Source organism: Dipodomys spectabilis, unplaced genomic scaffold (genome assembly GCF_019054845.1).
Source record: "Dipodomys spectabilis isolate Male_0828 unplaced genomic scaffold, ASM1905484v1 ptg000034l, whole genome shotgun sequence".
Classification (NCBI taxonomy): Eukaryota; Metazoa; Chordata; class Mammalia; order Rodentia; family Heteromyidae; genus Dipodomys; species Dipodomys spectabilis.
In genome coordinates, this window is record NW_024870711.1 from 3,911,887 (window position 1) to 3,926,330 (window position 14,444).

Genomic DNA, 14,444 nt, shown 5'->3' on the forward strand with positions numbered 1-14,444 from the left:
TAAAAATCTGCATTGGCTGGCAAGGCCCCAGGTCATACAATTGCTTCAGGTTTGAGAAGTTTTGAAAAGCAAGGCTTTAGGGGGAAAAATACTTCCATCAAATCATAAAGTGTTATATCAATACCACGAGGAAGTGATATTATACCAATACCACGAGGAAGTGATGTTGGCTTTTAATGTCTTGGCATAGCACGATTCACTCTGCATTTTCCCTACACACCAATTCTATTCAGTAAGTAAGAACAGTGGTTGGATACAAAAGGGAAACTTCAGGAGTGTAAAATCTGAGCTACAGGTGGAAGCTCAAAGAGGAAGGAGTCTTGGAATCCATATGAACTCAATTTTCTGTTTCCTTGTGTACACCCACAGGCTCACACACGTGATTACGTAGTTACACACACACATGCATTGAGTTGGCACACACAGTTTGTACACATATGTTCTGTCTATGAGATTCTACACTCTTAGATCTTGAGTTGTCTGGAGAGCATGCCCTCCCTGGTTATGAATGAATGTTACTGGGGCAGTTTTGAAGTTCAACATCTGCGTCAGCCATAGCAGGTGGGCAGAAGTCACATCTTCCTGCTTGGAGATATTCGATGTCCTAAAGTGGATTCAAATTCAGCCACACAACAGCATCAGAATTGCATTACATTGGTGGGCATGAGAGGTTGTAGTACATGATTCCATCCAAAAAAGATTTCTTCTTTTTCTTTGCCAGATCTATGATCCCACTACTAAAAGGTATGAGGTACCTGTACCTCTGAACACCCCTCCTTCACCAGCTGGCTCCCCTGAAAACTGTCTGTATGATGTCAGGGTTCAGACCAATCCTTTTGGAATCCAGATCCGACGCAAAAACTCTAGCACTGTGATGTAAGCACTATTGGTTTGGTTCTGAGAATGGTTCTGGTGTATTCGCAAAGATATGCATTGGTGTGAGTGAAATGCTAATCTCAGACACTGCGTATAACAGTGAGAGGTACATGGATTCTGTCCTGCTTCATTAGGGAATTAATTTTTCTATTAGTCATTAACTCAGAAAAAAATCAGTATTTAAAGTTTTTTTTTTTTTTTTTTTTGGGTCCGGTCGTGGGGCCTGCACTCTGCGCCTGGGCGCTGTCCCTCAGCTCTTCAGCTCCAGGCTAGCGCTCTACCACTTGAGCCACAGCACCACTTCCGGCTTTTTTCTTTTTGCTTATGTGGTGCTGGGAATCGAACCCAGGGCCTCATGCATGCAAGGCAAGCACTCTACCACTGAGCCACCTTCCTAGCCCCTGTATTTAAAGATTTTGTAAAAAAATTGCTCGCTAGCTACTCAGGAAGCTGAGATCTGAGGATCATGATTTGAATCCAGCCCAGGGAAGGAAAGTCCTTGAGATTCTTATCTCCAATAAACTACTCAAAAAAAGCCAGAAGCGGCACTGTGGCTCAAGTGGTAGAGTTCCCACTTTGAGCAAAAGGAGCTCAGAGATAGCACCCAGGTCCAAAGTTCAAGCCCCAGGACTGGCAAAAATAAGCAAACAAACAAATTGTTGCTTGATTCCACAGAAAAAAAATATGTTCTCTATGTTAATTTTGTAAAGCAGAGCAGAAAACTCTATTGAATAATTACAATGTATAACCTAAGATGTAAGTCTGCTCCCTCTTAAGCTTCACTAAGAAATATTATTTTTAAGAAATAATATCTGAAGAGGCAGGAGAGAGAAATGGCTTCATATAGCATTTGCTTCTATTGTCATCATCAACAAAGTCTGTCCACAATGCTAGCACAAAGGAATTGGCTGTTGGCCTTACCCGTGCTTTGTCTTGCTGCACAACGTGAGGATTTTCCTGGGATGAGGCTCCTGGCACTACCGGGCATTGTCACCTGTGTGTGCCAATGTTTCTTCCTTTTTAATGCCTTCTCCTGTGTCTGCCTCTATGTCCAATTTCTCCTCTTTAGTAGCTTCTTTATTTATTTTTATTTTTTATTTTTTTGGGTCCGGTCGTGGGGCCTGAACTCTGGGCCTGGGCACTGTCCCTCAGCTCTTCAGCTCAAGGCTAGCGCTCTACCACTTGAGCCACAGCGCCACTTCCGGCTTTTTTCTTTTTGCTTATGTGGTGCTGAGGAATCAAACCCAGGGCCTCATGCATGCAAAGCAAGCACTATACCACTGAGCCACCTTCCTAGCCCTAGTAGCTTCTTTAGAATACAGAGAAGTTGTTCTAATATAATATAATATATATATGTATATATATTCCATTGGAAAATACTTGCAAGTGAACTTATTCATTCATGTGTTTATTCAAGCTGATAGGCCAGGTACTGAGAACTAAGAATAGAAGGATGAATGAGACAGCAGTGCTGGACCTCAATTCATCTATGACTTGGAAAAGGAACTCTTAGGTTTGCAAACCATAGTATAAGGATGAAAGCATGAGATATGGCTACTGTCACTTCACAAAATTTTCACTCAACCCAGATGCCCAGTAGTTCAGGGGGTGTTGGAACCATCAGCCACACTCCCTATATCTTGCCCTGTAACCTCTTTCTTTGTGTTGCAGTTGGGACTCTCAGCTTCCTGGATTCACCTTTGATGACATGTTCCTTTCCATCTCCACTCGCCTCCCTTCTCAGTACATCTATGGTTTTGGGGAAACTGAGCACACGGCTTTCAGAAGAAATATGAGCTGGCACACGTGGGGGATGTTTGCTCGTGATGAACCACCAGCGGTAAGGATGGGGATAAAATTAGCAATCGTTTCGATCTTTATGTAAATTTTAGTTCCCTTGCCCATAAAGGATGCCATAGTCATCAACTTTACCTTTTTTTAAGTTATAAAAAAATCTGGTTGAGTGCTGGTGGCTCATGCCTTTAATCCTAGCTACTCAGGAGGCTGAGATCTAAGGATATGATTTGAAGCCAGTCGAACAGGAAAGTCTATGAGACTTGTATCTCCAATTAACCATCAAAATATCAGAAGTGGAGCTGTGGCTAGCATTAGCCTTGAGCAAAAAACCATTTAGGGACTGCACTCAGATCCTGAGTTCAAGCCCCAAGACTGGCACAAAAAGAGAACAATATTAATTAATTAGCTAATTAATTAATTAATTAATTCTGCTCTCCATTGCAGGAGGTCACCCATCATACAGTGTTTTCTGTAAAACACATATTTTGTTTATAATTTCTACCCCTTCCGTGGACCACAGATTTTATTGATTATACAATTGCATTCCATTACTTAGTTTTTATTATTTTTCTTTGTGTAGTATTGTGGCTTGAACTCAGGGCCTGGATGCTTACCTTTCTCACTCAAGGCTAATGCTCTACCACTTGAGCCACCTCTCTACTTATGGCTGTTTAGTGGTTAACTAGAAATAAGAGTGTCACAGACTTTTCTGCTTGAGCTGGTCTCAAACCTTGATCCGATTCAGCCTATTCAGGAATAGCTAGGATTACAGGCGTGAGCCGCTGGTGTCTGGCACTTAATGTATCTTCTCTATCCAGCACATTGGGTGCTTAGCACAAAGTAAATCATGGTACTGGTTTTGTGCATCAAAGGTTCATAAGCTGGGAGAGATAGGTGTGGAAATAATGACCCCACAGTGTAATCAGTGTTAGGCTAGAGCTATGGAATGAGGAAGAGGGCACAGAGGGGAAAGACGTGGCTTTTTACTGGGTGTGGGAAGAAAGGCTCTGCAGAGCAGAGCAGTGAATGAATTGGGTTGGCTTGGCTGTTTGGGTTGTGATGTGCAAATAGCTTACTGAATTTCACTTTGTTGTTTACTGTCATAACATTTTTCTAAACCAGTACAAGAAGAATTCCTATGGCGTCCACCCCTACTACATGGCGTTGGAGGAGGACGGCAGTGCTCACGGAGTGCTCCTGCTCAACAGCAACGCCATGGGTAAGGCAGCTGTGAGTTCCTTGTTCGCCAGAGGCTGGGATGTTGGTAGAAAGAAGGAAATCCAGGAGCAATGAGAATACAGGAAGAACAAACTGACCTTTCACTCCTTCCTTCCTTCATGAAGGAGTTACTAAGTGTTCTGGTAGTAAGTATGAAATTGTGACTAATGGGGGTCTTAATTTTCTGGGCCACTTTAGCTCCTTTTCACAAGGTATTATGAAATGTTGAGATGGCATAGTTTATTTGGGCACCTGCAAAACCATCTCAGACTTCACAGAGTGAGAAAAGACTTTATAGAGGAGATAGATAGAAAGGGGTGAGAAGGAGAATGAGCAAATTCCCTGTCTGAGTGATTTAAAGATCCACGAGCTGTTCCTGATCTAGTCTTTGTGTTTTCATTTTTACAGATGTGACACTCCAACCCACTCCTGCCCTGACATACCGCACCACAGGAGGAATTTTGGACTTTTACGTAGTTTTGGGACCAACCCCCGAACTTGTAACTCAACAATACACTGAGGTGGGAGGCCATTCCATCCATTGACGATTCACCAAATATTTATTGCATGTTGTTATGATAGTCCAGTACTGAGGCCCAATTATTCTTTTTCTCCTTGGGTGTGCTCATTAGCTTGTTGTGATTTTTTTCCGAAAGTTATATTTCCTGATTATAGGATGCTAAAGGCATACCAGCATCCCACACTTCTCTTGATTGCTTGTCTATAATAACTTAGGAAGTACTAATGAGTAATAACCATAGAGGCCTCAGGTTTTCTGCAGTGATGGCTAGAACATCTGAGGAAACCTCAGCCACAATGTTTGTATCATTCTTCATCTCCAGGTTGTGCAACATTGATTCACTTTCTTATTGTGATTTCACTTTCTTATTTTTTATTTCTTTTGGCTTCAGTGAGGAGACAGTATTCACTACTACAAGTGTTTAGGTTGCTTCAACCATCTTGTCTTATTTATTGATTGATTGATTGATTTAATGTGTGTGTATGTGTGCATATGCATGTGCATGCTTGCACACATACACACAGCGTTTAGATTCAGATTTTCACTCTCTTGCTTGGCTTTTTCTGTACCAGGCTTCATCTCTTCCCCTTAAGCCACATCACTACTCTTGGCTATTTGATGATTAATTGGATATAAGAATTTTATAAAGATTGGGGCGGGGCATGGAGGGCTGGCTTCAAATCCAGATTCTCAGATCTCAGCCTCCTGAGTAGCTAGGATTTCAAGCACCAGTCATCAGTACCTATTTTCTTCTTTAAGAAGTCTACTTGGGTCCATTATTTTTCCACTTTGAAATTTTCATATTGATAAAATATTTGTAAATATTTATGGTACATAGTATGGTAACTTGATGAATGTGTACACTACGTAATGATCAAATGAGGGTAATTCATGTTTTTCTATTGTAGTTGATTGGTCGGCCAGCCATGATTCCATACTGGGCCTTGGGATTTCAGCTGAGTCGCTATGGATACCAGAATGACACTGAAATCTCCAGTTTGTATGATGAAATGATGGCAGCCCATATTCCCTATGTATGAAACCTAGAATTCGTGCCAGATCATTATTATCATTATTGAAACAGCTTCATACAAATTACTGCTGTGATCACTTGGGTAGAAAAAAAAGGCAGCTGGGAGTTAGTCCTCAGAAGAATGCACTGGTTTTAAAACTTACTGCATTCTATCCTTTTAAGTCAAGGTTCTAAGAATTGCATAAATCCTTCACCAGTTTGTGGAATGATCTGAGGATATTGGCCCTCAGTGCCAGTTATTGGGAATGTCCTGCAGTTGGCATGCCTGTGTTTAAGCTATGTCTCTGGAGATTTGGAAATAGAGACAGACCTTGGAGAGATGGGTATAGATAATATATGAAAGGAGACAATTTAAATTAAGTCTTCACATTCTCTAAAACATGTATAAACCTATGCATATCCTACAGTGGCAATCTAATGCCTCAGGAAAGCCCTGAGAACTGTAGTCAATCGGTGTCAAAAAGGCAAATTTCACAAATAGTATACCATTCTCCTTGCATAATCATCAGTTGTCTGCCATGACTTCTCAGTTTTTAATTCACCTCTTAAGATTTTCAGGAGGCAATCAATGATTTTAAGATGAGAATAAAGTGTTATGAAGTTCTTATCAAAGACAATCTGACATATATATATATATATCCAAACTTAATTTTTACATACCTTTTATCCTACTTGTTAAGAAGAAGCAAGAAAAAAATAGGAAAATTACAGAATAAAACAATCCACTGATCTACCTTAGCAAGAACAACCAATGCTAATAATATACTGGTCCATCCTTTCAAAAGTTTTGGCTTATGCACAGGCCTATTTCTGCAAACAAGTTTTATCTAAAGCCTTAAGGCAAGGGAGATTAAAAAAAAAAGTTTTTTCCTATTTTCTTTATTGTTCAAAAATCAGTGAGTAGATGAGTTTCCATGTGCAAACACCGCAGTGGATGATGTATAGTTATGTACAGATATAGATATATGTAAACGTATATATGTAAAATATATACAATATTTTATAGTATACTATGAAGTAGTATACTATAGATCTATCAATCTATATTTTATTGTATACTATAAAATAGTATAGTATATAAAATCTATATACTACTTTATAGTAAATACTATAAATCTTTTGTGTGCCTTCTAGAAGTCCTACTGTCTAACCTTGGACATTTCAACTAGTATGTTGTTTGATGGGCTTGCCGAGCTTGAGAATTGAAATGTGAGGACACCGTGAATTGAGGGAAGGGGAGAGAGTTAGAGTTGGGGAGAAGAGGAAGGAAGACTGAGGACAAGTTCAAGCAGGGTTCAGGAAGTGATCTCAGTCCACCTCTGGAGAGCCAGGGTAGTGAGAAGAGAGATTTGGCGGGGCATGGGTGGTGTCAGCGAGCAGCCCGAGCTGGAGTTGGGCAGCACTGTCGGTGTGCACTGTGAGCCCTAAGTGCTGGCCTGCTCCTCCCGGCAGGATGTCCAGCATGTTGATATCGACTACATGGACCGGAAGCTGGACTTCACTCTCAGCCCCAGCTTTCAAAACCTCAGTGTCCTGATGGAGAACATGAAGAAAAGCGGCATGAGATTTATTCTCCTTCTGGTAGGTGCTGAGACAGCGTCAATGCCTTTTTCTTTTTTAATCATGGCTCAAAAAGAATACTGCTGGGATAAAGTAGAAGAAAGTCACAAACAAACAAAAACAACTGTCTTGTTTTTCGATAACTGCTTTGAAGACATAAATATATATTTAAAACAGACAGAGAAGTACAATGACTTTAAGTGAAAATAACTTTAAGAATTAATGCTTTTCCATATTTTCATATCAATAGGGTGTAATTTACTAATACGTTTGAGGAAAAGAATAAAGAGTCTCACTGTTTCAGGCTTTGTGCCTAAAGGAGCAGCTGTGTCTCTTCTTGTCTCCAACTCAGAGGGCTCAACAATCCCTTGCTTTGTGTCTTTCTTCAGCAGAGATGATCTCAGGGGATTTATTTCTACCATATTCAACTCAAACAGCTAAGCTGAGAATGTGAACTTACATTGAATTTGCATCTTGCGAAATAAATAAGCAGTCACTTAAAAATGCCTCTTCTAGCTTTGCAAATCTGAGTATGACTTTGTTCATTCATAAATTCAAATATTTGTTGAACACTAGCTTAAAAAATTCTAAAAGTTGTGTGAGTGTGTGTGTGTGTGTGTTCTAAATTGGTGAAGACAGTGATGTGCTTTTTCTTTTTTCTATTTTTTTTTTGGTTGTTGTGAGGCCTGAACTCTGAGCCTGGGCGCTGTCCCTCAGCTCTTCAGCTCAAGGCTAGCACCCTACCACTTCAGCCACAGCGCCACTTCTGGTTTTTTCTGCTTATGTGGTGCTGAGGAATCGAACCCAGAGCCTAATGCATGCAAGGCAAGCACTCTACCACTGACCCACCTTCCCAGCCTTAAAAAGCATTTGTTCTAGTGGAATGAGCCAGTGAATAAATATTTAAAGGACAATTAATTTAGATAGTGATGTTCTTATGATAACTGTGAAACAGCATGGTATTGTAGAAAGTAACTGGATTGGATCTGAGGTGGGCTAACCAGGGATGGCCCCTTTACAGAGCATACTGGACTCCAGGACAGAAGAAAGAAGTTTCATATTCTTAAGTATTGCTATTATATTCCGAAAATGCTTTGCCTTGCCTCTCCTAGCTTGAGGATAATGCCTTAGTAAACTGATTTCTCTCCAGCACTTGTTTCCAAACATTGGCCCTTGTTTTTTCAAGAATTTCATGGGAAAATATGTTACTTCATAATTTTTTTCTAAGATAAATTTCTATGTTATTGGAAATACCACTCATATCGTGTCAACATTCAGATGCTACAGGTTTTGCCCTTTCATTAGTTACAGTTTGAGTGGTTTCTTTTAATAACCTAGGAAGTCTCCCTTTATTGACACAGATTCTTATTCATTTGGAAAGAGGTTGACCTTTATGAGTTATCTTTGGATTCCTCAGACAATTTTCCATTCTCATTGGTTATAATAATTTACCAGTAACAGATGTGAAACTAATCATGGCTCTTCATTTATTTAATATGATTTTTGATGCATCATTTCTGCCAGAGCTGTGAATTATCAAAAACTTGGAATGTTTTCTTGGAGATGGTTTCCTCATAGTTGTGCTTTTACCACTTTTACTATAGGATCCAGCCATTTCTGGCAATGAGACCCAGTATCCAACATTCACCAGAGGACAGGAAAGCAACGTATTCATCAAATGGCCTGACACCAGCAGCATTGTGTGGGGAAAGGTGAGGCTTGGGGAAAGCATCAGTCATGAATCGACATCATTTTCTCTTGACTCAGAAAAGGTTTTCATAAATCCTGGACAAAATCTATTGGGTAATTGACAGATTATGAGCAAATAGAAATCTATGTGATGCTGATTAGCTTAACAACCATTAGCTAAGATCAAGATTACAAATATAATCATCTGAAACATTCATTGTTCTGCCTTGCCTAGAAATGTTCTGACTTCCCATCTTAGAGAACAACTCTGAAGTCTATGTCCCCAGACACCTACACCCAAAGCCAGAATTCAGCCTGGACCAATGATGCTTATTATACTCCTACAAACAGATCTCCACGTCGTATTGATTCTTTTTCTCTCATTTCCTTGAATTCCTTTTTTATGACCTCAATCCTCATGGCCATATGTCTCCTAATCAGCAATGGCATATGTGCACCCAATGTAACAATGGTTCTTAATCCACATTCAAACTCTGCTCCCTATTCTGTTTTTCCCCGGAGGATGGGCCCTGTTCACTTTGAATATCACCTTCTCAGCTTCCCAGGTAACATCAGCACTGCAAGACCAACTCAAATCTTCCCTGTGAGGGGATCAGTATCTGTAGGAGCTCAGCCTGTTTTTCTGTGCCATTGTCTTCAGATATTGCATGTAGTACACATTTATGCATGAACTGTGAGCTCTTAGAAACAAGTGTTATTTCCTACTTAAATCCTAGAAGGTACAGATTCTATAAGTGATTAACAGTGCAAGTGCTCTTTTGGTGTTCTTTGAATTAATTAATCAATATATTTCATTAAGGTCCTAATAATCACATGAAGTGGGTTGCCACTGTGGATTTTAAAATGCTACATACACTTGTGGTCCCCAACTCTTAAAAATACTGACATGAATCTTCTGGGCTGTGAATGGAAGTCATTTGTTTTTCTTTATTGTCACACTTCATGTTTACTATTTATAAAAGAGATTTTTTGTTAGAGGTAAAAAAGAAACCAGATGGGAGACACGAGTAATCACTCAGAAGATGATTGTTCAGAAGATACATTTAAAATGAATTTGGTTAAAACACGAAAACATATACAACAACACAAGAAACGCCAGCCCATTTCTCACAGTAGTGAGCAGCATTTCATATATTCCGTCTTTACAACTTAATATATGACAAACATACCATTGCACTTTGTGACGATGCCTTAGCATTAGAATCTGGCATCTCGTAGTCTGCATCTAATGACCTTCAATGTGTGTTTTGGTGGTCCTGGGATTACTCAGGGCCTTGCACTTCCTGGAAAGGTCCTCTGCCTACCATCACCAGCTTCTACAATGACTTCAAGGGTTTCAACTTCTTTTTTTCTAGACTTGGCCAGAGCTGCCAGATGTGAAGGTGGATGGATCTCTTGACCAAGAGACTCAGGTTAAGGTACTGCTGCATTATACTTGTCTATCTACCTTTCCCCAAACATCTGGATACTTAGGGGCTTTATTTCTTTGCTTATGTAGCTTTAACATGAGCATATTTGTCTGCAGGTAGTTTTTGACAAAAAGAGATTCTCAGATAAAAAATAAATGGAAACATCATAAGAGGAAAGCATCCATGACATCCCATGTGTATGTGCCTTTAAAAGGCTGTGACTCAAATCTTACATTGACTAAACAAATAATGAGTCAAGGTCCAGGATATTGTCACTTGAATGATCTCCATTAGGAACAGGTGGATTTCAATGAATGGCCTGTGTTTCAAAGGCAATATTAGCAAGCTGAGAGGACAAAGTCCTTGATCTCAGTCTGCACTATCACATCCCTGGCCCCTACCCACACTGCCCTGTGCAGTTCATTTTGCCTTGTACGATGGTTTCCCTTCACTTTATGTAGTCAATCTACACAAATCATTTGTACCGCTAAAGCTCAATGGTTTAGAGATACTTAGCTTTCTAGTTTCCATAGATAAGCGTCTCATCATAAAACACGTCTTATGTCTAAAAGGGACTTTGAAGTCATTTAACTATTTTCTAAGAAATTCAGAATGAAAGCAGCTTTCCCCGATCTCTATGTCAGTGGTAAACTCAACAGGAGTAGCAGTAGCAGGCCTGAGGTTACTTCGGAGACTGCTCTGGGAGCTGAGCAGGCACAAATACCTACTCATTTCCACTTCCTGATCTTAGAAGCCCCCTTCCTGGATAGGTGGAGGCCCCTCGGTGAGAGTGTGTGTTACTCTTACAGCTGTACAGGGCGCACGTTGCTTTTCCCGACTTCTTGCGTCCCAGCACAGCTTCCTGGTGGAAAAAAGAGATAGAAGAGCTCTATGCGAACCCTCGGGAGCCAGGGAAGAGCCTGAAGTTTGATGGGCTGTGGCTTGTAAGTGCACCTTTACTTGTTGCTCTTTGGACATGTTAGCAATCCACACAGTCATGTAGAGGCAATCTACAGACGGTGAAGTAGGGAGCTAGGCTGGGAGGGCTGAAAGAGAGAGGTGATGTTACATGATCTGAGTTAGCAGCGTTGACTGTGGGTCTGCACTGGGCCACTGAAGCCCACAAAGGAGATGTACCAGAGCCTGAGGGAAGGGAAGGTGGCCTGATATCTCTTACCCTCCACTGTCCGCGTGCCTCCTTTCTACCTTCCATCTGGCAAAACTTCTCTAGATGTCTAGAAGCACATCATGCAACATAGGTCAGAGCTGGGAGCAGACAGGGCATAAATGTGAAAACCAAGAGACACTCACCAGGGAACTGGTGCAGGCTACCCTGAAGGCTGAGCGACTTACAGGGCTTGTTCAGTCAGCTGCATCACCGAGTTCAGTGGGCCTTTGGAAGAGAGATTCCTGGGATGTGTGTCCAAGTGTTCCTCCATTCCTGGGAGTGGGAGGTGAATCAGTGCCATGATTTCCTTCTCCACTCTCAGGCGGCTTGAAAACAAGTTGTAGGCTGGTTATGAAGAGCTCTCTCTGCTCTTCAGCTCAGAAGGGAAGAGCTCCTGATTCATTCAGAGACAAGCCTCTAAACCCATTCACTATCATGGCCACCTGCCCTGTCAGAATAGATAGGCCCAGGGCTGACCTTAGAAAGGCACAGATTAACCCCAAAGACAACCAGACAGTAAGAACTGTGGATACCTTTGAGACACAAGAGAGTTTATAACTGTGAGTTATTTGTTCCCAGTGAGAAAGATGCAGCTGGGTAATGCAAAATAATGAGCACTTTTCTTTACTATGGCCTATTTAAGGTAGTACAACAGACAACATTTTAACTTTTCTAATTGATAAAGTAGTCAGTTGATATTCTCTCAGGGGTTCTAATGTCTCTCATTCGAGTTATACATTCCCCAACACGTGATTGAGTTCCAGACTTGTTTCAGAGCTATGACAACTTTTCAGAGTGCATTTAAAGCACAGTGAGACATCTCTCCTTGTGTGTGCTCTATGCCAATATCAGAATCAGTACAAAAGAAAGGACTGAGGAAGGTTACAGCACCCTTCACTACAAGCACATAATCCACGAGTAGTAAGGCAAAGACATGCTTCCTTCTTGTGTGGGACAGATGAACGAAGAGAGTTCCTTCCATCCTCCAACCAGTATTACCCTTGTAAGTTAGAAAAACCCCAGAGTCATCTGGAAGAAGGTGAACACTCCACTACAGCCCACATGGATTCTTAGCCCATCTGGGTCAATGCCAAGGAGTAGGGAGGATAGCAGAGGCACTGGCTGAGGCGAGGGCTTGAATACAACCTGATCATCTGCTGGAAGTTAGTGTCCTCTCCAGGAAAGGCCATTGCTAACTTATTTCAGGATATGAATGAACCATCAAACTTTGTGGATGGATCTGTTGGGGGCTGCCGCAGTGAAATTCTCAACAACCCACCTTATATGCCAAGTATGTAAAATCACACTCTTTTCTGCTTACAAATCCCCAGTGTTTTCTTCTTAAAGTCAAAGAATGCCTGTTTTGGGGGGGAGGGGAGTTATAAGGACAACTTTCAACATGACATAAAATCTCAAATAAAACAGCCTTGAATACATGCAAATTAATAAATTAGTAATTACACATACAGCAACAATGATGTCATGTTAGAAAAGACACCAAGGAATCCATTTGATTGTTCTGTTAACCATGACCTGACTGCTAAAATTTTAAGTAATCCCTTACACACACACACACACACACACACACACACACACACACACACACACACACACACACATCATGAAATTTGCTTAGAAATGAAAGTCTAGTCCTCTAACTTTTAGATCATACTGTAGTAAAAATTAAAATAAGAGGTTAGGATTAGAGATCTCAGAATACTGAATTATTTCATTGATCAGAGTCTCAAGAACAGAAGAGAGTTCCTAAGAGAATTCAAGTTTCTTGATGTCTTCTGTGTGATCTGTTACTCATTACCTTATTTATTCATTCTTTAGGTTACTACCCTCTCTTTTCACATCACATTTAGGTTTCAGGCAAGTGCTGACACATTTAGGAAATCTGAAAGATCGGATCATTTAGAAAGTTGATGGAAAATTGATTGAAACAAGATTTATTCTGTTGGGAATAATACCATCTAGTGGACGGCAGAGTCCTAACAATAAAGGAGTTCTGTTGAGACATGGGCTGACATGCAAATTAAATGGTTTGAGAAATAATTAACTATTTTGCTCTCAGACTTGGAATCTCGGGACAGAGGCCTGAGCAGCAAGACCCTGTGCATGGAGAGCGAGCAGATCCTCCCAGACGGCTCGCGGGTGCGGCACTACGACACACACAGCCTGTATGGCTGGTCCCAGACCAGACCCACCTACGAGTGCGTGTTTGCTTCCCCAGCAGCAAAGAAATGTCCTCTATTGTTCCTTTTGCTGTTTCATAGTTGTGTTGTGCTTGTCCCTATGCGATATTAGTTAAATGAATGAAATTTAAAATCTTAGGCCTGGTTGCCCAGCCACAATACTTTTGTCATTGAAGTTGCTAAGCTCGCCTGTTAGAGTGAGCAGGAGGGGTATCATATAGTATTTACAGAATGGAACATCTATCACTAAAATGAAGTTTAAGAACCATTTTCTCTCTCAAAGAAGAAAAATACATCGAGCCATTAGCAGTCATGCTTACTATATTGTTTTTACGCCCAGTCATGATCAACCTAATTTATGTCTACTTAGATTTTCTATTCTATATGTCTCATATGAATAGAATCATATGATGTGTTGTTTTGGGGGTCTAGCTTCTTGTACTTGATACAGTGTTTTTAAGGCTCATTTAGATTGAATTCTGAATCAGCATTTCTTTCCTTTTATACTGATGGATAGTGTTTTGTTGAATATCTATCTAGATATGCAACATTTTGTTTGTCTTTTAAATTGTTTCCATTTGGGGCTATTATAGATAGAGATGCTTTGCATATTTGTGGCAAGATTTTAGATGGAAACATATTTTCTTTCTCTTAAATATGTATCTATTTTTATTGAATTATTCTTTATACTAGGTACACCTTCCTTGTTAGATGATTTTCAGATATTTTCTCTTAGTTATTAAGACTCTTATATTTCCATAATTCCTTTGGAAAACAATTTTTGTTTTACAAAATATTTATTCAATTATTTATTCACTAATTCATTTATTGATCAATTGGGATTTTGATGTCATATCCAAGAAACTATTGTGTAACTCAAGGCCATAATTAGTATTTCTCTATTTTCTTCTAAAATGTTCACAGTCTAGCTGTACACTCAGATTTATGATGCATT

General features: G+C 40.3%; 1 protein-coding gene and 1 non-coding gene across 2 annotated transcripts in view; one reads left to right on the forward strand and one right to left on the reverse strand.

The window, feature by feature from the left end:
* Positions 1 to 14,444, forward strand: part of Mgam2 (maltase-glucoamylase 2 (putative)) — a 63,510-nt gene that overhangs the window by 34,633 nt on the left and 14,433 nt on the right. Inside the window, exons 26-36 of the mRNA XM_042677081.1 lie at positions 722 to 876; positions 2,548 to 2,716; positions 3,796 to 3,892; positions 4,300 to 4,412; positions 5,320 to 5,445; positions 6,897 to 7,025; positions 8,609 to 8,716; positions 10,070 to 10,132; positions 10,933 to 11,067; positions 12,498 to 12,582; positions 13,369 to 13,507. Of these exons, the coding sequence (XP_042533015.1) occupies positions 722 to 876; positions 2,548 to 2,716; positions 3,796 to 3,892; positions 4,300 to 4,412; positions 5,320 to 5,445; positions 6,897 to 7,025; positions 8,609 to 8,716; positions 10,070 to 10,132; positions 10,933 to 11,067; positions 12,498 to 12,582; positions 13,369 to 13,507 (1,319 nt within the window). The remainder of the gene's footprint in view (positions 1 to 721; positions 877 to 2,547; positions 2,717 to 3,795; positions 3,893 to 4,299; positions 4,413 to 5,319; positions 5,446 to 6,896; positions 7,026 to 8,608; positions 8,717 to 10,069; positions 10,133 to 10,932; positions 11,068 to 12,497; positions 12,583 to 13,368; positions 13,508 to 14,444) is intronic.
* On the reverse strand, positions 1,196 to 1,275 carry Trnaa-ugc. Its single transcript has one exon. It is a non-coding gene; the product is annotated as a tRNA-Ala (tRNA).